Raw genomic sequence first — 22,084 nt, 5'->3', positions numbered from 1 at the left:
TTGCTTGACATGACCTCATTTACATGATACACACACGTGTGATTTGAACGATTATTATCTCACGGGTGTCTCTCTCACGTATGTAGGATAAATAGTTATACATGTATTCACTTCTGAACAGTGGGCGGATAGAGATATAAATCATCATGCTGCTTCAAGAATAACATAACATGAATTCATATCACTGTTTTTATATTTAGTCAAGTTTTGACTAAATATTTTAACATCGAGGGGGAATCGAAACGAGGGTCGTGGTGTATGTGCGTGTGTGTGTGTGTCTGTGTGTGTGTCTGTGTGTGTGTCTGTGTGTGTGTGTGTGTGTAGAGCGATTCAGACTAAACTACTGGACCGATCTTTATGAAATTTGACATGAGAGTTCCTGGGTATGAAATCCCCGAACGTTTTTTTCATTTTTTTGATAAATGTCTTTGATGACGTCATATCCGGCTTTTCGTGAAAGTTGAGGCGGCACTGTCACGCCCTCATTTTTCAACCAAATTGGTTGAAATTTTGGTCAAGTAATCTTCGACGAAGCCCGGGGTTCGGTATTGCATTTCAGCTTGGTGGCTTAAAAATTAATTAATGACTTTGGTCATTAAAAATCGGAAAATTGTAAAAAAAAAATAAAAAAGGTATAAAACGATCCAAATTTACGTTTATCTTATTCTCCATCATTTGCTGATTCCAAAAACATATAAATATGTTATATTCGGATTAAAAACAAGCTCTGAAAATTAAATATATAAAAATTATTATCAAAATTAAATTGTCCAAATCAATTTAAAAACACTTTCATCTTATTCCTTGTCGGTTCCTGATTCCAAAAACATATAGATATGATATGTTTGGATTAAAAACACGCTCAGAAAGTTAAAACAAAGAGAGGTACAGAAAAGCGTGCTATCCTTCTTAGCGCAACTACTACCCCGCTCTTCTTGTCAATTTCACTGCCTTTGCCATGAGCGGTGGCCTGACGATGCTACGAGTAAAATGGCATTGCGTTCAGTTTCATTCTGTGAGTTCGACAGCTACTTGACTAAATATTGTATTTTCGCCTTACGCGACTTGTTACATTTAGTCAAGTTATGACTAAATGTTTTAACATCGAGGGGGGAATCGAGACGAGGGTCGTGGTGTATGTGTGTGTGTGTGTGTGTGTGTGTGTGTGTGTGCGTGCGTGTAGAGCGATTCAGACCAAACTACTGGACCGATCTTTATGAAATTTGACATGAGAGTTCCTGGGTATGATATCCTCAGACGTTATTTTCATTTTTTTGATAAATGTCTTTGATGACGTCATATCCGGCTTTTCGTGAAAGTTGAGGCGGCACTGTCACGCCCTCATTTTTCAACCAAATTGGTTGAAATTTTGGTCAAGTAATGTTCGACGAAGCCCGGACTTCTGTATTGCATTTCAACGTGGTGGCTTGCATTTCAGCGTGGTGGCTTAAAAATTAATTAATGACTTTGGTCATTAAAAATCTGAAAATTGTAAAACAAATTTTTTTTTATAAAACGATCCAAATTTACGTTCATCTTATTCTCCATCATTTGCTGATTCCAATAACATATGAATATGTTATATTTGGATTAACAACAAGCTCTGAAAATTAAATATATAAACATTATTATCAAAATTAAATTTTCCAAATCAATTTAAAAACACTTTCATCTTATTCCTTGTCGGTTCCTAATTCCAAAAACATATAGATATGATATGTTTGGATTAAAAACACGCTCAGAAAGTTAAAACGAAGAGAGGTACAGAAAAGCGTGCTATCCTTCCCAGCGCAACTACTACCCCGCTCTTCTTGTCAATTTCACTGCCTATGCCGTGAGCGGTGGACTGACGATGCTACGAGTATACGGTCTTGCTGCGTTGCATTGCGTTCAGTTTCATTCTGTGAGTTCGACAGCTACTTGACTAAATGTTGTATTTTCGCCTTACGCGACTTGTTCTCTATTCGCGCAGTAGCCTAGTGGTTAGGACATCAGAGACACGTAGTCGCGTGGTCGAGAGTTCGAATCTTCGCCGGGGCGTTTATTTTTTCCCCTTGATCTTTCTTGAAGATAAAATATGATCAGTCTTGAGAGAGCAAACCGGATGTTATCACTGCAAAATTCAAGCGTTGAATGAAGCTCTCAAGGTCATACACGCCGCGCCGTATAGGTGGGGTTTCGGGTAGCGTTTTCTGTACAGAATTGTGTATATGATTTTCAGCCCTATATTTTCAAACTCGTCGCCCAGGAAAGTCATAAATAGACCACAGCTTTAAGGACGGGCTTTATACACAGGTCTGTCATCGAACCTGTGTCACTGCCGTCGTCACGCCCTGTAGTGGTCGCCGTGTTTGACGTAGATTAAAGTAAAGTGTGAAAGCAGTGTATTTCCTCGTTTATTGTCTGATAGGTTAGGTTTATTGCTTTCTGTTCTTTGTTTATTGGTCCTGTACATTTACTGTCAGGAGCAAACGTTTGCGGTGGTTCGCTGAAGCCGACCAGGACCTGTTCATGTCGATGTAGAGAAGTCAGCATAGCCGCAGCGCAAAAAAATATCAGGATTTCCCAGTAGTACGAATTAATTAGAGGAAAACGCTTAAACAAAAAATGGAGGAGCTCATGTAAAACGCGTTTTATCGAGGCAGTGAGCGCTTGTTATTGTTTTTTTTTTAAAGAGATCTTCGGGGTATTTGTTTAATTTTCATCGTGTTTTTTTCATTTCTAGGGCGCTGGGCGTCATAATACGTGGGACGTGTATGATCGTCAACAATCGTATCGCGACGGACTGACCAGCTACGTCAAGACCACTGACAACCAAGTGTACTACAAAGGAAGCCTGATTGGCTCCTGGCGTCTCCTCCGTCTTCCTTTCTCATTCGTGGTATTTTATGTTCAGCTCCACAGGGGCGGGTACACCATAGACACGCCCAACTTTCTCAGTAAGTAACGATCGGTATAGGCATGACTCGGACTGGGGCTCGGGATAGCCCGATACACGGGTGGGAATCTGTTCCGCACCATATCCGTTGGGATCAACGTGTTCCCGTTGTGGATAGTCGCTATTATTTCACTTGCTCTGGATTGCATGCGAAGGTAAGTTGGTCAGCATTACCCTTCCCACAATATCTGGCGCATCACGTCACAGAATGGCTGGTCTACCATATACAGGGCCGGACCAAATGAGTTGTAAGGGGGGGGGGTTCCTCCTTTTTTGGGGGGGCAAATCAGCGAAGTGGCGAAGCCACAAGCGCAGGCGTGCGAACTAGGGGGGTCCGGGAGCATGCTCCCCCGGAACATTTTTTAAAAACGGTTAAAATCTGTGCAATCTGGTGCATTCTGGGCCTTGTTTTGAGGGTTAAGAGCAGCATTGGGGGGGGGGGGGGGGATACTTTTTTCTCATCGGATTTCACATTGAATAAAATTTGTTAGAGACACACACAAAATTTATTAAAAAAAAAATAAATAAAAAACCACTCAAAGCAAGGTACATGCTTTTTCCAGGGGTGGGGTTCCGGAACCCCTGGAACCCCCCCCCCCCCTGGGTCCGGCCCTGATATAATATTATAAGAAATGATTTACGGGGGTCTAGACTGTCAACAAGCGTGCGTTATGTGACAAAAATGCCAGTTTTGACACGTGTTGGTGTTTTTGCCATGTATCAAGTTTTGCAGACCACAGAGATTGTCATATGGCATAAGACCAATGCTAAAAATGGGGTTTTATAAAAAGCAATCAGTAAGGTTTATCCTAGCTCGTAATTTGATTATTTTCTTGACACCATGTTCCTGTTGGGAGCATTTTCCTACTAAAAAAATGTTCCAGTTGGGAAAGTAAACTTTCCCAACAGGAACATAGCCTCAATAAAATAATCAGTGAGAAGGGTCTGGTCGACCGACCTAACTTCGCGTGCAATCCAGAGCAAGTGAAAAATAGCAACTATCCACAACCGGAACACGTTGCTCTCAACGTATATGGTGCGGAACAGTTCCCCACCCGTGTGATAAAGAGAAGAGAGTAAGAAAGGGGAATGTCAGTCAAACAGAATGAAACTGTAGCTAGTATATCAATTTGGTCAGTGAACCTGCACCGGATCACTCTTTGGACTACACAGTCCGGATGATGTGGGTCGTGTACGACCAATACTTTCTAAAGAAGGATTTAACGTAACAAGTATAGGTCATGCCATCCGAATAGGGATACACTCTTTACCGCCTATTTGCTAAGTATGGGTCGTACACGACCCACGCCATCCAAATAGGGATACACTTTTTAATATCTCTTTGCAGAGTATGAGTCGTACACGACCCACGCCATCCGAATAGGGATACACTTTTTAATGTCTCTTTGCAGAGTATGGGTCGTACACGACCCACGCCATCCGAATAGGGATACACTCTTTACCGCCTATTTGCTAAGTATGGGTCGTACACGACCCACGCCATCCAAATAGGGATACACACAGTAAACTGCCTCTTTAATTCCATATGGGTCGTCTACGAGGTATACAACATCCGGAATGTGTAGTTCAAATGACGTTACTGTTAATATGTTTGTAAACAAAGATGATCCCAAGAAAATGGTCGATAGGAAGGTTCTATGGTGTGTGAAGAGTACATGAGATCTATATCAAAAACTCCCAATAGTTTTAGAGATACAGAGCACTGTTGTGAGGCTCTGGGTCGTCCACGACCCAGGAATCACGGTGAGGGTTAAGTGAGTGAGAAAATGGAGGGAAACAACGCATACTTCCCAGATTTCCCCATGAACATGCAGTCTGTCATTTACTTGAGCGAATGATTGTATTGAAAGGCATACAACAAAGTCTAAGAAAATAAGTTTCTGTGTTCAGTTTAATAACAGCAGCTGCGCGAACCCTGTGAATGTCTATGTCGATTCCTTCCCGGTTGGGCCCGGTACTTCTCAGTTTGCCGTCGTAGTTACGCTATTTTCAGCCGTATTTGAAAGACACATTATAATAATTCAAATGGAAATACATCATTAGGCCAAAAAAAAAAAAAAATAGGTGTGGTTACGGTAACATAGCCCAAAAAAATAGGGTAGGTAGGTAGGCAATCACTTTTTATTTTTTTTACTTTTTTTTCTAATGTGTACAAATTAAACCTACTTGACAGGGAAATAAGTGTGCGACACGGGCGCTTTCGCTTTCATTGCGTTTTTTGCATTCGTTTTTTTTTTTTTTTTTTTTTTGACAAATGTAATAAAAAGTTATAGGATCGGCCCCTAAAAATAGGGTAGGTCGGGTTACCGTAACCACACCTATTTTGTTTTAGGCCTTACAACAAACGAGCTGCATTGAATACAACGGTTGGCTCTCAAGTGATTTTGATGTCAGCTGTGGGGTGCAACAAGACTGTCCTTTCTTACCACTGGCTTTTATTATTGGAATTAAGTTGCTTGCAACCCGATTTCGAAAGGGTTGTGAAGTAAAAGGTTTGGAAATTGAAACTGGCGATTCAGAAGAATTGCGTATGTTTAAAAACATTTTGAAGGCACTTTTGTATGCCGATGATGTTACCATTTTTTTGCCTGATAAAGAGTATATTAAAGTTGTTTTGGAGATATTAGACGAGTTTGCAATTATATCTGGTTTGAACATAAATAGAGTAAAATCCGAAGCAATGTGGATTGGATCAAATCGGAATAGCAACGAAGGTGGATACGGATTAAGATGGGTTAAACAAATGAAGATTTTGGGTATGTATTTTTGTAATACATACTGTGCCTCCCTCTTGGATGCAAACTGGACACAACAAATTAAGAATATTAAACAGGTGATTTTAAATTAGGAAAAACGGAATCTTGGTCTTTTTGGTCAAATGTGCGTAATAAAAAGTTTTTTGATTTCTCAGTTTTGTTATGTTAAGCAGGCAATGTGCATCCCTGAACCTGTGTTGAAAGAAATTAATACGTTATTGTTTCGTTTTCTTTAGAGGAAAAGGAATTGTAATAAGAAAGCGTTTGAGAAAGTGAAGAGCGTTGTGTACAGTGGAATAGGAACAGGAGGAATTAACATGATTGATATGCAAGCATTGCAAGAATTTTTTGTGTGCGGCTGGCTTGCTAGCGTTCGAATATGAATAATGACAGTACATGAACCTGGATTCCTAGATTACATTTCCGTAATATTTTAACAGATTTATCATGTTTTAATTCAAATATTGTTCCTAAAAAGTTCAAAGGGTGAGATAGTCTTCAATCCTCTTTCTGGGACAAAGTACTGCGAGTCTGGTTGGAAAATGATAAACTGCACTATCCTGCATCACTGACGATGGTATGCATATGGAATAATGTCGATATAGAATATCAAAATAATGTAATCTATTTTGACAATTGGGCAACAAAAGGAATAACACATGTCAATGACCTTTTAGAAAACAATTCCATATTGTCATTTCAGAATGTATAGACATTATTTGGTACTTCACCATAACTGTATTTACAGTACATTGTTATTCACTCGGCGTTGTCTAGTTATTTAAAGAAAAATACCGATTATGTGCTGTTACTGAAGAAGTTCCAAAATTGTATTTAATGATAAAGTGATGTTAAAATCTAGAGATTTTCGAAATGTTATGATACATACGAATTTGTGTTCGATTTTGGGTGAACAAATTTGGTATTATTATTGATGAGCAAGTTTGATTAGTGCAAAAGACACAACAAAACCCAGATTAAGAGAATTACAGTGGAAAATATTACACAATATAATATTGTCGCTGTCGGTGCAAGACCTCGTATCCGACATTTTGGCGCGAAACGTTTTTTTGCATGGTTGCCCCCCCCTTAACATTTTTCGCGCCTTTTGGGAATACTTTGGAATCGATAGCTTTCTTGGAATTTCTTGTTATTACTAGTGTCAAAAGCTCGTATGTGAATACGCATCCAAACAATGAACTGCAAAACCTCGTAGAGAAACATTCGAGGTAAGTGTATGCGTAAGTGTATATATGTGTGCTTGAGTTGTTAATGCGAAACAATTGTATGAGTGCGCCTCGAGTCGCCTTGTGGTGAAATATGTGCGCGTTATAAAATGTTCGTATTATTATTATTATTATTATTATTATTTTGCTCGCAAAACACCGGTAAACATCGGTCAGAATGATGCAAATACGAGGTTTGGAGGAATTGTCCATTACTTTTATATCATGTTTGCCTGTCAGTAGGAGGATAAACAAGTCACGTAAGGCGAAATTACTACATTTAGTCAAGGTGTGGAACTCACAAAATGAAACTGAACACACTGCATTTTTTCAAAATGACCGTAGTCCGCCTGTACAAAAGGCAGTGAAATTGACGAGCCTCTTTAGCGCGGTAGTGGTTTCGCTGTGCTGCATAGCACGCTTTTCTGTACCTCTCTTCGCTTTAACTTTCTGAGCGTGTTTTTAATCCAAACATCTCATATCTATATGTTTTTGGAATCAGGCACCAACAAGAAATAAGATGAAATTGTTTTTAAAGTCGATTTCGGAAATTTAATTTTAATCATATTTTTTTTATATTTTTAATTTTCAGAGCTTGTTTTTAATCCGGATATAACATAATTATATGTTTTTGGAATCAGGAAATGATGAAGAATAAGATTAACGTAATTTTGGAACGTTTTATAAAAAACATAATTTTAATTACAATTTTCAGATGTTTAATGACCAAAGTCATCAATTAATTTTTAAGCCTCCAAGCTGAAATGCAATACCAAAGTCCGGCCTTTGTCGAAGATTGCTCGGCCAGAATTTCAACAAATTGGGTTGAAAAATAAGGGTGTGACAGTGCCGCCTCAACCTTTACAAAAAGCCGAAATGTGACGTCATCAAAGACGTTTATCCAAAAAAGGAAAAAACCGTCTGGGGATATCATACCCAGGAACTCTCATGTAAAATTTCATAAAGATCGGTCTACACACACACACGCACAGACAGACAGACACACACACATACACCACGATCCTCGTCTCGATTCCCCTCCTATGTTAAAACATTTAGTCAAAACTTGACTAAATGTAAAAACAAGAAAGGTAGGTTGTGGGAACGTTTGTTATTGAACAATTAAACTCAGAGGCAAAAGAAACGCAAATGTTGCAGTGAAGATGGGTTACACATGAATTTTAATGTCGAATTAATTATTTCGGGTTAACAATAACAAGGAAATGAATTTACCGATACAAAACCAGACGGGGGACATGAAAAACTGTCAATAACACCACTGAACAAGAGGCGAAGCCTTCAAGGCTCACGTAAGAAATCGACAAACTAACATAAACTCAATCACTCCGTCACACATACACACACACACACAGTAAGCATAGGTGGCACTGACAGTGTCACTGTGCAAGAAAGCGAGACACTAGATCTAGATCTGTCTGTCTGCATGTAGCCTACTTACAGACACGACTGCCAACTAGTCTCGGCCCGCTCAAAATAACAATGACCGAGACATTCCTTCGCGTGACGTCTAACCCTCTTACGCCCGTCGCTATATAACCTTGAATGGTTGAAAACGACGTTAAACACCAAATAAAGAAAGAAAGAACCCTCTTACGCCATAATGTGACGTCTTCAAATGACGAAATGTTAGAGTTTCTACCAGACATACACACGCACGCACGCACATACGCACGAACGCACAGACAGACAAAGTTACGATCGCATAGGCTACACTTACGTGAGCCAAAAATGTATTGGGATGAGAGCATGACGTGCCAGCGAATTTGCGATTCCTAAACGCCCCACTGAACGACTGACGTCACAGCCGCTTCGGCCTTTTCCGGAGGAACACCGCGTACCACTTCGATCGCGTTGCACTTGCCGCAGTCATTCGGCGATGCCACCTTGATTATCAGTTAATAAAGTTATTATTCAGGCAATATGAAAGAAATTAGTTTTTTCTTTTGTTACACTTACACATAGTTTTATGAAGATCAATTTCAGACTCGGCAAAAGAATGGTTGTATCATGAGCGACTGTCACAAGCGAGAGGTGCGGTTCGGTCAGTAGGTCAGTCACTGTCGAGGTGTTCGGTGCGAAGCACGGTTTTGTTTCTGGTAACTATATTGATTTCTTCAAGTTGTACTAATGTTTACGCTTTGCGCTGCGGTTTAATATGTGTGCTTGTTATTGGCTAATACGGTGAGCCCACGCCGTTTAGTTTGCAGACCGTGCACATGTGAGCTTTGTGTAATCGCGTTTTCATCATAACATACCACCGTGCTAAACCGCTTTGGGGGAAATGGTTTAAAAAAAAATTAAAATAAAAAAATAAACGGAATGCATCAGGGTTGAAAAGATTGAAGGGTGGAGTTGAGGACACAAAATAGATGATAAAAAAAAAGAAAAAAAAAAGAAAAAAAACTCTAATCATGAAGGGAGTCGAACCTGAGTCAGCTGACCTTCAAGCTGGAGCACAAACCACTAGGCTACGACAGCAACTGAGAGATAGGGCTACAAAAGTGAAGGCATTTCAGGATTACTCCGTCGTATGTGGCGTTTCTCGCGCATGAAGGTTCTGTTACCAACTCTACGGCTAAGAAAGGTTGCATTTGAAGTTAAATGTCCACTAACATATCAAAGGGAACACCATTTCTGAACAACACAACGGTTTGCGCTCGCCTCTCGCAGTCGTGCAGGTGAAACCAAATCGGCTTGCCTGATACAGCAGATATTTCAACACTTCCACGTCATACTGAAACACTGAGCTACAGTTTAGTAACGTGATATGTTTTCAATTGTTCGTTCACTTATATTGCTTTCAGATTTAACACACCAAGATGAATGGAACAGTGGCACGGTTTTCGTTGCGAAAATGTGCAATGGCAGTGCTTCGCGATCGAAGTGTGTATTATGTACACGCGGTGTTCCCCTCTGGAAAAGACCGAAGCGACATGTGACGTCAGTCGTTCAGTGGGGCGTTTAGGAATCGCAAATTCGCCACCGGGCAAGGGCATTAATCCTTCTTTGCATGATGTCCCAAAAGTGTTCGATTGGGTTGAGACCGGAATCGAGCAGGATGAGGCAGAAGGTTCACGCTGTTGTGACGCAGGAAGTTCTGGGTAGCACGTGCAGTATGGTGACGGGCATTGTCTTCCTGGAACAGGCAGTTCCGGTGCCCCTGGACAAATGGAACCACATAGGGACGCAGGACTTGATTGATATAGCGGTCTGCATTGACACCATTCCCACGACCTTGGCCGACGTTCTGAAAGACGACAGGCCCCACTCGCTGATTGACACCAATGGCGCCCCATATCATGACGCTGGCACCTCCCCACAGATCATGCTGCAGGATGTTATTGTTAGCAAACCGCTGTCCAGGTCTTCGCCAGATCCGGACACGCCCATCGCCAGGTTCCAGGCAAAAGCGCTTCTCGTCCGAAAAAAAGAACCCTCCGCAAGTCCCGATGGCGCCAGTGGGCATGCTGCTGGGCCCAGGCTAGACGATCCAGGCGATGCTGAGCTGTCAAGACAGGACGTCGAACAGGACGCCGATTTACCAGGTTCTGCCCACCAAGCCGTCGGCGTACAATTCTGGCACTGACGGGTTGTCCATGCACCCCGAATGTGTTACGGGCTGTGTTGGCGCCAGTTTCGAATGCATCTCGCTGGTGTTGATTGACAAGATGGCGATCTTGTCGGGCTGTTGTTACCCGGGGTCTGCAACGTCCTGGTAAGTCGCAGGTACTGTTAGTGGCATGAACACGTTGTTGCAGGCGAGAATCCGTGGTGACATTTACTCCAAATAATCTAGCAACTTGCTGAACTGATTGTCCGGCATCAAGTCTCCCGATCGCCTGTTGGCGCTGATCTGGTAATAGTCTCGGCATCGCGCCTGTGTCGCAGAAATGAATGTTGTAACAGTTTTGTGAGTACGGTACAGCTTGCCTGAATACTCTGAACACGAAAAGCTGCTTTTCCACATTTTGCACGTGCTGAAAGTTGTCCCCATGACGGTTTGGGATCTCCGTCAACAAGACCTCGCGTGTGACCCAGATAACGGCAAACACGGTTCTGACAAGATAAGACCGCTAAAACAACACGTGCAGAACATGCTAGTATCATTATTTTCTTTTTATTTCAAGTCCACAAAGGTTTAATTAACGCATCCTTTATTTGCGTTTCTTTTGCCTCCGAGTTTAATTACATTCAGATATTTTGACCCGACGGTCTTTTAACCTTCGCCCGACCGGGTTATCGACTAAACACGGAAGACATCGTGGGGCCGTGCGGACCCATGCTTCTCAAAGAAAGACACATATGCATACCCTTCCGTATACCCATGCTTTCCAAAGAAGCAAAAACAAACGTGCATCCCCTTCTGTAGACGCCGTGGTTAAATTTCCGCGAGAAGTAATTAAATTAAAGTATTAATTTAATTATTACCGTGCGGACTAAAGCTTCTCAAAAAAGGAAAAACGTGAATACCCTTCTGTAGACGTCGCGGGGCCGTGTGGACCCACATTGTTATGTATTAATTTCGCTCCACGCGACTTGCTTATTAACTCCAAAATTAAACAGATCGTAGAAAATGATGTTTGGAGCCAATACCTGAAGGTTTGTGACTTCTCTCCCTAGTTATTATGTAAGTTCCTTCAGTTTGAGAAACATGGGTCCGCACGGCCCCACGATGTCTTCCGTGTGTAGTCTAAATTTGACCTTTGTTTTTTAATTAATTCTCGCTGAAATTTAATGATCTTTTAGGACATAAGAGCGTTTTAGGTGTCTGAGGCATTCTTAAAAGCTCATTAACAAATTCCAACTGGTTTAAGAGATATTCGCAATTAAACACCCTTCTGGGTCCACTTGGACCCACGACGACCGGCGAAGGTTAAGTGAACAGACAAACAAATATTCACACAAAACTTATCTTTATTGAATTTTGTAACGTTGGCAGTCTTTGTTTTAGGATTTGTTAGTAGGAGGGTTAATCATGGTTTTCGAGACTGTTTCCAAAACCAACCAAAAACATTTGTGTTTTAAGCCACTTTTTGGATCAGAATATCATTACTGGGGTTTTAAGATAATAACGCTCTCTGTCTCTCTCTTTTATGTCTCTTCAACTCTGTCTTTATCTCTCTCTCTCTCTTACACACACACACGCTCTCTCTCTTTCTCGGTTCGTAGCCCGGCCGGGTCATACCTAAGACTTTAAAATTGGCAATCTAGTGGCTGCTCCGCCTGGCGTCTGACATTATGGGGTTAGTGCTAGGAATGGTTGGTCCGGTGTCAGAATAATGTGACTGGGTGAGACATGAAGCCTGTGCTGCGACTTCTGTCTTGTGTGTGGCGCACGTTATATGTCAAAGCAGCACCGCCCTGATATGGCCCTTCGTGGTCGGCTGGGCGTTAAGCAAACAAACAAACAAACAAACAAAATCTCTCTTTCTCTCTCAGTCATTCCTGTATGTCTGTCTGCCTCCCCCTTTCTCTCCTCCCCCTCTCTGTCAGTTCCTCTCTCTCACTGCCTTACCCTTTCTTTCTCCTCTTTCTTTTTGAGAAAATACACACTTCATTGCCTTGAAAAAGAAAACACATTACTCATCGTATCATATTTACTTCCAGCCATAGATATTTTGATATTTTATTAAAACATTTTCAAGTGAACATCAGTCAACGACTCTAATTGACCAAACTAAATCACATGTCATTCAATATCGATAAAACATAATACATTTCAATAACGGCGATTCAAAAGTGCCAAAAACTTGATATCAAAATTAAAGACTTGCAAAATAAAAAATGAAAATAAAATATAACTGAGGTTAAACATCCCCAACGTATAAGGTGTTATTTGTCATTAATATTGCGTTGCTCATGTTTCGGATCTCAACTATGCGAGACAGTTTCTAAAAAGTTAGATTTACTGTCAAGATCAAACGTTTTGTACTTTTGGAAAACTCACTTTTTTCTGCGCACATTCAATCAGGAATTGAGTGTTCATCGAAACTGACTATGGGGCACTCCAAGTGCTTATAAAATGAAGCTCTTTCTAAGTTTTACAAAAGAGCACTCAAAGTAGTTCTGTTAATTCCTACAACACTTCTATCAAAAGATTACAAACATTTGGACATATTGCCGCGATACAAAATGAAGCTTCAAAATAAAGCAGGTAATTTATGAACAGACAAACTTCTGTAATTCTTCTTTCTAAATTCGCAATTATCAATCCACGACACCCAAATAAATGTCTCACCCCTCTCCCCGAAAAAATCTGTGTATACATAACAAGCTAACACATTTCTGACAGTTTGTTTGTTTGTTTGTTTGCTTAACGCCCAGCCGACCACGAAGGGCCATATCAGGGCGGTGCTGCTTTGACATATAACGTGCGCCACACACAAGACAGAAGTCGCAGCACTGGCTTCATGTCTCACCCAGTCACATTATTCTGACACCGGACCAACCCCATAATGCCAGACGCCAGGCGGAGCAGCCACTAGATTGCCAATTATAAAGTCTTAGGTATGACCCGGCCAGGGTTCGAACCCACGACCTCCCGATCACGGGGCGGACGCCTTTCCACTAGGCCACCGTGCCGGACATTTCTGACAGTAGTGAACTCACTCCCTAAAGTTATCAGAGAAACCATAAGTGCGAGAGGCTTTATAAACACACTTGCAAACTTTCTACAAATTGATTGAGCTGAAATAAATAAGATGCTACTTCTGATTACTATATTTTACTCTCTAATTACATAATGTTTTGTAAATGTTGGTAATATTTGTTTAAATCTTATCTCTTGTCTTACTCTCTCACCCTCTCTCTGAACCTACGAACTCGCATGTGCGAAATTGCATAAATCATGTTTGATCTGCTTGTTCATGCAAAACTAAAAGTTTTACACAATTTTGTCTCGTCATTGTTGAGTTTGTGAATGCAAAACCTCGTTTTCACAAGAAAACAGCCCATGCCTGAGGGTCAATTCCTCGTATCTGCACACTTGTGTACCTACGTCACGAGCACTTTGATTTACACAAAGATACACGAAGCCTCCTTAATACATTAGAAGTCCATGGAAGGCAGAATTGTGTAGGTAACATTAACACAGAATGTTTAAAAACATATTTTTCGCTTTTCTCAAAACGGAAAAACTGCACGAAGTTATGAGGTCTTGCACTGACAGCGACGATATAGCCAACCAATATTCTTCTTTTAAAAATGGGACTCGTAAATAATGATAAATGTCCATATTGTATTGAACAAGATTATATTGAGAAAAAAACAATTCTACTGCAGTAAAATTCTGGTTTCCGCATTATTATTTAAAGGCCAAAACTATCGAACTCGAAAACTTGTTGGGTTTAGAACGTTCTTACCATGTAAAATACTTCAGTGCAGATGCAACACGAGAAATTTACTTTTGGAAATGAGACTGGATCGATTGCCCTAGCAGACGACATAAAACCCGCTTTGAAACGCACAGCAAATATACATGTTGGGCAAAATATGAAGGAAAACACTATTGGGATATAATACGTGTAGGGTTCAGAGCATTCTTATTGTCCATATCTTGTACCAGACTCCGATGCGTAGATATAACACGAGAAACATACCACATTTATTTTGAAAATGAGCTAACCATCGAACAGGCCTGGGAGTCAAATCAGGGGGCGTCACTCTGCACAGTCAATCAGTCGAAACGCGAAGCTTTCGACTCGCAAATAACAAAGTGCACAGTCCTTTCTTTGAGTTAAAATGAAGTCTTTATCAAACAATTTCACTTTTTAGCTTCACGCTACACTGGATTTTACCAACATAAATTAAAACAAGAGTTTACGTGTGACAGAAAGCACGACACACTTGAGACGGCACACACAAAAGTAGATCTAATACGACCTGACCACACAGTTATACCTATCCAAATATGTGTTGTCCAGCGCAGCAGACTGAACTGGCACGTCACTCACGATAAAAAGCGTGCCAGTTCAGTCTGCTGCGCTAGACTGGGTTTTGATGTTGGAAGACCTGTTTTTCGTAATTGTTTTGCGTTCACATTTCCATACCACCCAAGCGCGTTGTTGCTTTTGTACCAAAATTGATCCCTAATTGTAATATTCATTTGTGTTAAAGTGTGCAAAATGCTGAATTTGTGCAACTATACTGAAAAGAGTTATTACAGTTTAATCAAACTTTTCTGAAAACTTCCTGTGCGTCTAACAAACTCATCAAAACGCCATGATATTGTACACACTCTTTTGGAATTGTAGTAACAAATGTAAAAGCAAAACAAAGAGCCATTAGAAAACTACGGGGTTTTAACCCACATAGCCCACACAAAATGACGCGAAAACAAGCCTTTTACGGTGTCAGGAATAAAACATTCAAAATAGTTATAGACAGTCAGAAGTTAATACTCTTTTTCATACGCGTTCGTCTTTCTCCCACGCTTCATTCCAAGCAATACGAGAATTTTTTTTTTAGCTTAACTGTTTATATGATTCATTGAACATAACATTACAAATACACGTACACTCACAGCAATTCTTCAATCATCCTTAAACATAACGACCCAGGGCACTAGATGAGCAAAATTACCACCATAGCCGTAGACGTCTGTTGAGTTGCTCATAAGCGTAGACTCGAAGATATCCCCCGTTTATAGTCTGTTTCGTTTCATTGCGTCTGCTTCCCCATCCTGAACTCAGGTCAAAATGAGTTCGGCTCATTCTCTCGCTGACCGGACGCGACAGTCCTACGCGAATCTATCAAAACTAGGAATACAGAGTTATCTCCCATATGTTTTTCGCTAACACTGATCTAAATTTGAGATCAGTGTTCGCGAGACGAAAATGATTGCAGATTGGCCGACTTCGACAGTGATCTCCGTTCTGTTCTTCACAGTTATGATAAAGAAATCGTTCTAAGGTCAAAACAAGTCGAAATTTTGGGACTGCTGCCGGAAGGAGACCGTAATTAATATTGCGTTGCTCATGTTTCGGATCTCAACTATGCGAGACAGTTTCTAAAAAGTTAGATTTACTGTCAAGATCAAACGTTTTGTACTTTTGGAAAACTCATTACATACTTATTACAAATCAAAATAACAATATGATTTCATCATTAATTAACTAATCATAATTTTAAAAACATAAAACCCACAAATGTCGTGTCTGACATACGGCTTCTGACGAGACTAACACTGGTCAGTCTTCTTCAAAATGGCAAAACAACACTGCTAGGCACAACAGCTGAACCAAATCAATTTGTGTGGGTAGAAAATGCGTTGTTCTTTAATTTTAGATTTAAAACAAAACAAAACAGGGTCACTCTTGCTTATTTTGATTGTTTGTGTATTTCAGTGTCTGCGATTTTGGGGGGTGTCCTAGGTCTCCGGTACACTGCATAAGCACTAATTGATGAAAAATGAAACTCTTTATTTCAAACGGTAGGGGAAAAGTTTACCTTTCTGGCAATATACTTGGTTTTACTATAACTGGCCGCATCACAAAGTTATACAGCTAAATGTATGTGTTTAGTTTTTTTATGGCGATTAGTGCAGAAGTACTTATCTGCTATTACCAGCAGTCGACACGCGGTGATACATATTCCCTTTTGACCTTTCCTTGGGGATATCCCGTACTAAAAATAGAATATGGGATTATGGGAAAGCTGTTGAAGGGATTTCACGCACTATATTCGATTTTCAATACACGACTCAAAACCTTTGGGATAAACCAAAAAGAATAAAGTACAATAATATACAGTTCAGAAAAGAAGAAAAAAAGTTTAAAAAAATCACGTTGTACGAAAGTCTATAAGGAATCGAACCCGAGACCGCCGGCATTAGAGGCAAACGTCTTACCACCCTGCAAGACCGCTTACCGAATACTGAATAGGCGTGAAAACTAAGACTTGAACTGCCAACATAACTGCCACGTGCCCGGGTCAGTTTTCGAATAGAGCATTTGTTGACTCGTAGTTTTCCCCGTTCGTATTTGTGTTGTGTACGTTTTCTTGATATCATCATTACATGTAGTCGCGGTGTTGCCTATAGGGCAATCAATTTTCACCAAAGCCGATGTTACCCAAAAAAATAAAAAATGGGTAATTCCGCAGCTGGGGATATTGTCCCGCTGGAAGTACTCAATATATATATATGACATTTTTTTAATAATTTCGATTCATTTCATAATCCAAAACGTTTAGAATGAAGCAAATTAATAAAATACAAGAACTACGAGTTCATAAAAAAATAAATATAAAATTACCATCGAAGCGATTCGAACCCGGGCCCACAAATGTAAAGACTAGCGCATGTTTGAGCATGTTATCAACTGAGCTATTCTGTCGAACTCTATAAGGTGAGGGAGATTTTAACTTCAAATATTACACTTGAGTTCTCGAGCGTGGCGAAGACTGACTCGAGTGTCCGAGTCTCTCTGTTCGTATTTGTGTACTGTTCTCTATATCTCATTGTTCTGGGCTAATTCAGTTCATAACTGACCCTTCGTATAAGTTTGAAAAGCAATATAAAGTTGCGATAATTTCAAGATTGACCGACATTATTGATACGAAATGCATTGACCAATCGCCAAAAATCGCTGACGTCATAGCATGAAAAATACCCTAATCTCGATGACATACTTAGGAGTTAGTTCGGGAGAACGAAGATCTATGGACGGTTTATTATATAAAGGGAAGCAAGCGGTTAAAAACGGGCGTCGATAGAGCCAATGATTACAGAGATGGGAACTTGTAGTATTTCATCCACTTGTTCTTAATCTTATTCTTTATCATTTCCTCATTCCAAAAACATATAGATATGCCATATTTGAATCTTAAAAAAGCTCGGAAAATTAAAAGTATGACAATTCTATAGTTTAAGGTCCTCGTCTGCACTGTTTGGACAGGAATTCACATTTGACCGTTTGAAATCTGAGTCTATTCACTACAACTTAAAAAAATCTAAATAGAAAACAAGTCGCGTAAGGCGAAAATACAACATTTAGTCAAGTAGCTGTCGAACTCACAGAATGAAACTGAACGCAATGCAACGCAGCAAGACCGTATACTCGTAGCATCGTCAGTCCACCGCTCACGGCAAAGGCAGTGAAATTGACAAGAAGAGCGGGGTAGTAGTTGCGCTTAGAAAGATAGCACGCTTTTCTGTACCTCTCTTCGTTTTAACTTTCTGAGCGTGTTTTTAATCCAAACATATCATATCTTTATGTTTTTGGAATCAGGAACCGACAAGGAATAAGATGAAAGTGTTTTTAAATTGATTTGGACAATTTAATTTTGATAATAATTTTTATATTTTTAATTTTCAGAGCTTGTTTTTAATCCAAATATAACATATTTATATGTTTTTGGAATCAGAAAATGATGGAGAATAAGATGAACGTAAATTTGGATCGTTTTATAAAAATTTTTTTTTTTTTACAATTTTCAGATTTTTAATGACCAAAGTCATTAATTAATTTTTAAGCCACCAAGCTGAAATGCAATACCAAACCCCGGCCTTCGTCGAAGATTGCTTGGCCAAAATTTCAATCAATTTGGTTGAAAAATGAGAGCGTGACAGTGCCGCCTCAACTTTTACAAAAAGCCGGATATGACGTCATGAAAGACATTTATCAAAAAAATGAAAAAACTTTCGGGGATATCAATCCCAGGAACTCTCATGTCAAATTTCATAAAGATCGGTCCAGTAGTTTGGTCTGAATCGCTCTACACACTCACACACACACACACACACACACACACACACACACTGTCACACACACACACACGCACACACACACACACACACACACACACACACACATACACCACGACCCTCGTTTCGATTCCCCCTCTATGTTAAAACATTTAGTCAAAACTTGACTAAATGTAAAAAGCAAGCTTTCCTATTAAGTCCTTTGCTTTGCTGCACTATACTGGTTTGTCACTTCAAGCAATATGCAAACAGGCCATACGCTACTGCGCTACACTGGCTTGTCACGTTCTGTACGCTTTTGTCGTCAAAGTTGCTCGAGCATTCTCGGTTGAAGGCCTCGGGGAAATGCAGTGCGTTAATTTCATTCTGTGAGTTTGACGGGTTGACTAAAATTAATGCAGTAATTTTGCTTAACGCGACTTCTTTTAGCTTTGTGTGTGCTTAGAGGCTATTAAGAGATTTGCATCTGCCCAACACCACCCACCCCCACACACACACAGTGACACACACACACAAATCATGGTTGTCAACAGCTCATCCCACCCAGCCGACCCACACCTGTGGTGGCCAGATGTACTTCCCTGAGACTGGCGTGGTGCCGTGTGTCTGTACTACGGACTCTCTGGGATCCCCGGCAGGACGGCTGGTCTGGTTGCTAGGGAACATCACCATGGCAACAGGATACTACGGCGTGACGCAACTGACGTTCCCCTCTGGTAAAGTGAGCAGACAGCACGATAGGATGATGGCCACGTGTCAGCTGGACTGGGTACGACCAGAAACAGCGGCGATTACCAGTCAAGTGATCTGTGAGTTATATTGTAGACGTCATTTGTATTCTTACGTAATTTCCTTTCTGTTTTTACGTCATCGTTTGTTTTGATTCCATTACTGAAGAAGGAGTTTTTACTCCGAAATATTTATTTCATTTTGGTGATTGGGTGTTATTTTTTATTCTTATGTTGTACGTAGACGTGGCAGATTGATTATTTGTGCTCTTGATCAAGTTTTTTAAACCTTCCCTTTTGTGTGAAATGTATGCAATTATTTGAAGAAAAAACTGTTGAGTAAGCATAATCAGGCCTTTTGATTTACACAGCGAGCTTTCTACTGTACGTGAAAGTTAAACAAGTACATTCAATTTACGTTTCGTAGCTAACAGCATTCCCTTTCAGTGTGTTTTCCCAACGTTTAAAGTTATAGTTTTTGTCGAAAACATTGTTTTGTGCTGCCCGTCTGTCATCGCCTCAAACCAGCAATAGCAGTCAAACCAGATAAGGTGTCATCATCACACCTGGGGGTACTTCTAGACTGTGTAGATTACACAATTAAAGATACATTTCTTCAACAAAACCATTGGCGGGTATTGTTTTGTTTTTATTTACAACTTAATTCATTTACCCCAAATTAATTGTTTATGTTTTTTTGTTCTTTTTTTCTCCCTTTTTTTGTTTGTTTGCCAGATCGTCAAAATACCAATTTCGCTATCAACATGACACTGAAGTACGCGCTGCTGACAGTGTGTACCCGCGTGACTGAGTTTCAAGTGGGGACACAGGTTCTCGCTAGAATCGTACAGCAGAATCAAGAGTGGCCTGGCCTTTGCGCGGACAGGGCTTGCACCAATGCTCACGTCAATGCGACATGTGACGGCGCCTTTTCTAAATCCATCACGACCGTTGTTGTAATTGAACAAGTACCGTAAGTGATAAGACAGCGACAGATGTTGACGTTTATCGTGTGCTGAATGGCTGACACCTGTATTATTAGCACAACAAGGAAAACAGGGACAATGCTTCTTTAATAATGGCATCCTCGTAGCAGAACACTGATTGATTCAATTCAGTGTACATACGTGGCATAACAATCGTGTTGAAGCCCGGCTAAATGGAGCTTCTATAAATGTATGCCTACTAAAGTAACAACGGCTAGCAAAGTGGAATTTGTTAGCGCAATCCCTGAGTCCAGTAGTTCGCGAACAAACGAACATCTCATTTCATGCATCTGTGCCCCTTCTTTCAATTTGAGAAGATTCTTCTCATCCTCCATTTTAGTGACAAGTAGCTTATTATCTCAACGTTACCAAATGGTGCTTCAGTCAAATATTCCTTGTGGTATTTTACGACAACAACTATGGGAATAGAAAACGTGTAGGGTTCAGAAGATTCATAATTACCATGCAAGCTTAGTACCAGCCTCCCCGATGATTGCAAATACAACAAGAGAAATGACATGCCAAATTTATTTTTCGAAATGAGCCAAGCATCGAACAGCACGGTCAGTTTCACCCCAAGGGACGTCACTCCCTAGTTGTTTGGTTGGGGAGGGGGGAGCTGTTCATTATTTTGGAGCAACTTGTGACGGATTGTCTGGTTCGTGTTTTGCTGCAAACAATTAAATGACCATTAAAGTAAAATTGTAGACTCACGCGTAGATTAAGCCTAACTATAACTCATGCTGTTAATTGCTAATCGATAAAACGTATAGAGGGTCGTCAAATAGTAAGTAACTGGTCGGTGTTAACAGCGGCCAATATCCCTGTGGCGTAGCGCTTTGTTAAATATTTTTTTTTTTTCTCTATGAATCTCTAACTGCACTGTGATGTTTTAATAACATAAATAATAATAATGAGACAGGGGCAGGCAGATAGGCAGGCAGATATGTCCTCCTGTACATGCTGTCTACAGTAAAACACACATACAAGATTTCACATGAGAAGATGTGTTTGTGCAGGGATACCGTTCGTTCCAATGACACCAAAAGCACTCGCTCACCTCGGGATGTCCTGTTTAGGGCAGCGGTTCAAGAAGACGCCTTTGACCTAAAGGTACGTGTGTTACGCTGTCCGACCCCGAAATCTCGAGGTCATGGGTTCAAATCTCTGTTGAGGCGTTCATATTCCCCCCTTGGCCCCTCTTGAAAATAGAGTATGCTCAGCCCTGACAGAGCAAACATGAAGTTACCAGCGCAGAAGTCAAGCCTGGATGAAGCTTTCAAGGTCATGCGGGCAGTGTAGGTCGGGATTCAGGCCGCCTTAGCTGTCTTCCTCTCGGACGCCCTTTCAGTCCTTCAGGCCCTAGAGAACGACAAACTCCCACAGCTGGCCAAAGCATTACAGATGGTCAGACAAACCAGAAGAGTTGTCCTCCAGTGGATACCAGCACACTGTGGGATACCAGGAAATGAAAGGGCAGATGAGCTGGCGAAAGAAGGAGCCGTGGAAGACCAACCTGAAAACAGTGTCAGCTTTAGTGAGCAGAAGACAATCATCAAGGCATTGATGAGGCCAAGGACAAACAGAGATGACTACCACACAATGTCCAGAGAGCAGCAAGTCAACCTCATCAGGCTGCATACTGGCCACAACAGGCTCAATGCTCACATGAACCGAAAGTTCAAGCTGGCGCCATCACCAACC

The 22,084-nt window shown here is 40.7% G+C and overlaps 1 protein-coding gene across 1 annotated transcript in view; it reads left to right on the top strand.

Annotated features, from left to right (window-relative positions):
- Positions 1-2,747: 2,747 nt before the first annotated feature.
- LOC138956009 (uncharacterized) overlaps positions 2,748-22,084 on the top strand; it is a 46,391-nt gene continuing 27,054 nt past the window's right edge. The window contains exons 1-4 of the mRNA XM_070327483.1: positions 2,748-2,939; positions 19,200-19,475; positions 20,130-20,367; positions 21,400-21,493. Coding sequence (XP_070183584.1) covers positions 19,238-19,475; positions 20,130-20,367; positions 21,400-21,493 — 570 coding nt within the window. The 5' untranslated portion in view covers positions 2,748-2,939; positions 19,200-19,237. The remainder of the gene's footprint in view (positions 2,940-19,199; positions 19,476-20,129; positions 20,368-21,399; positions 21,494-22,084) is intronic.

Source organism: Littorina saxatilis, unplaced genomic scaffold (assembly GCF_037325665.1).
Source record: "Littorina saxatilis isolate snail1 unplaced genomic scaffold, US_GU_Lsax_2.0 scaffold_259, whole genome shotgun sequence".
NCBI lineage: Eukaryota > Metazoa > Mollusca > Gastropoda > Littorinimorpha > Littorinidae > Littorina > Littorina saxatilis.
The sequence above is the reverse complement of the archived record's forward strand: the minus strand, read 5'-3'. Positions and strand labels throughout refer to the sequence as shown.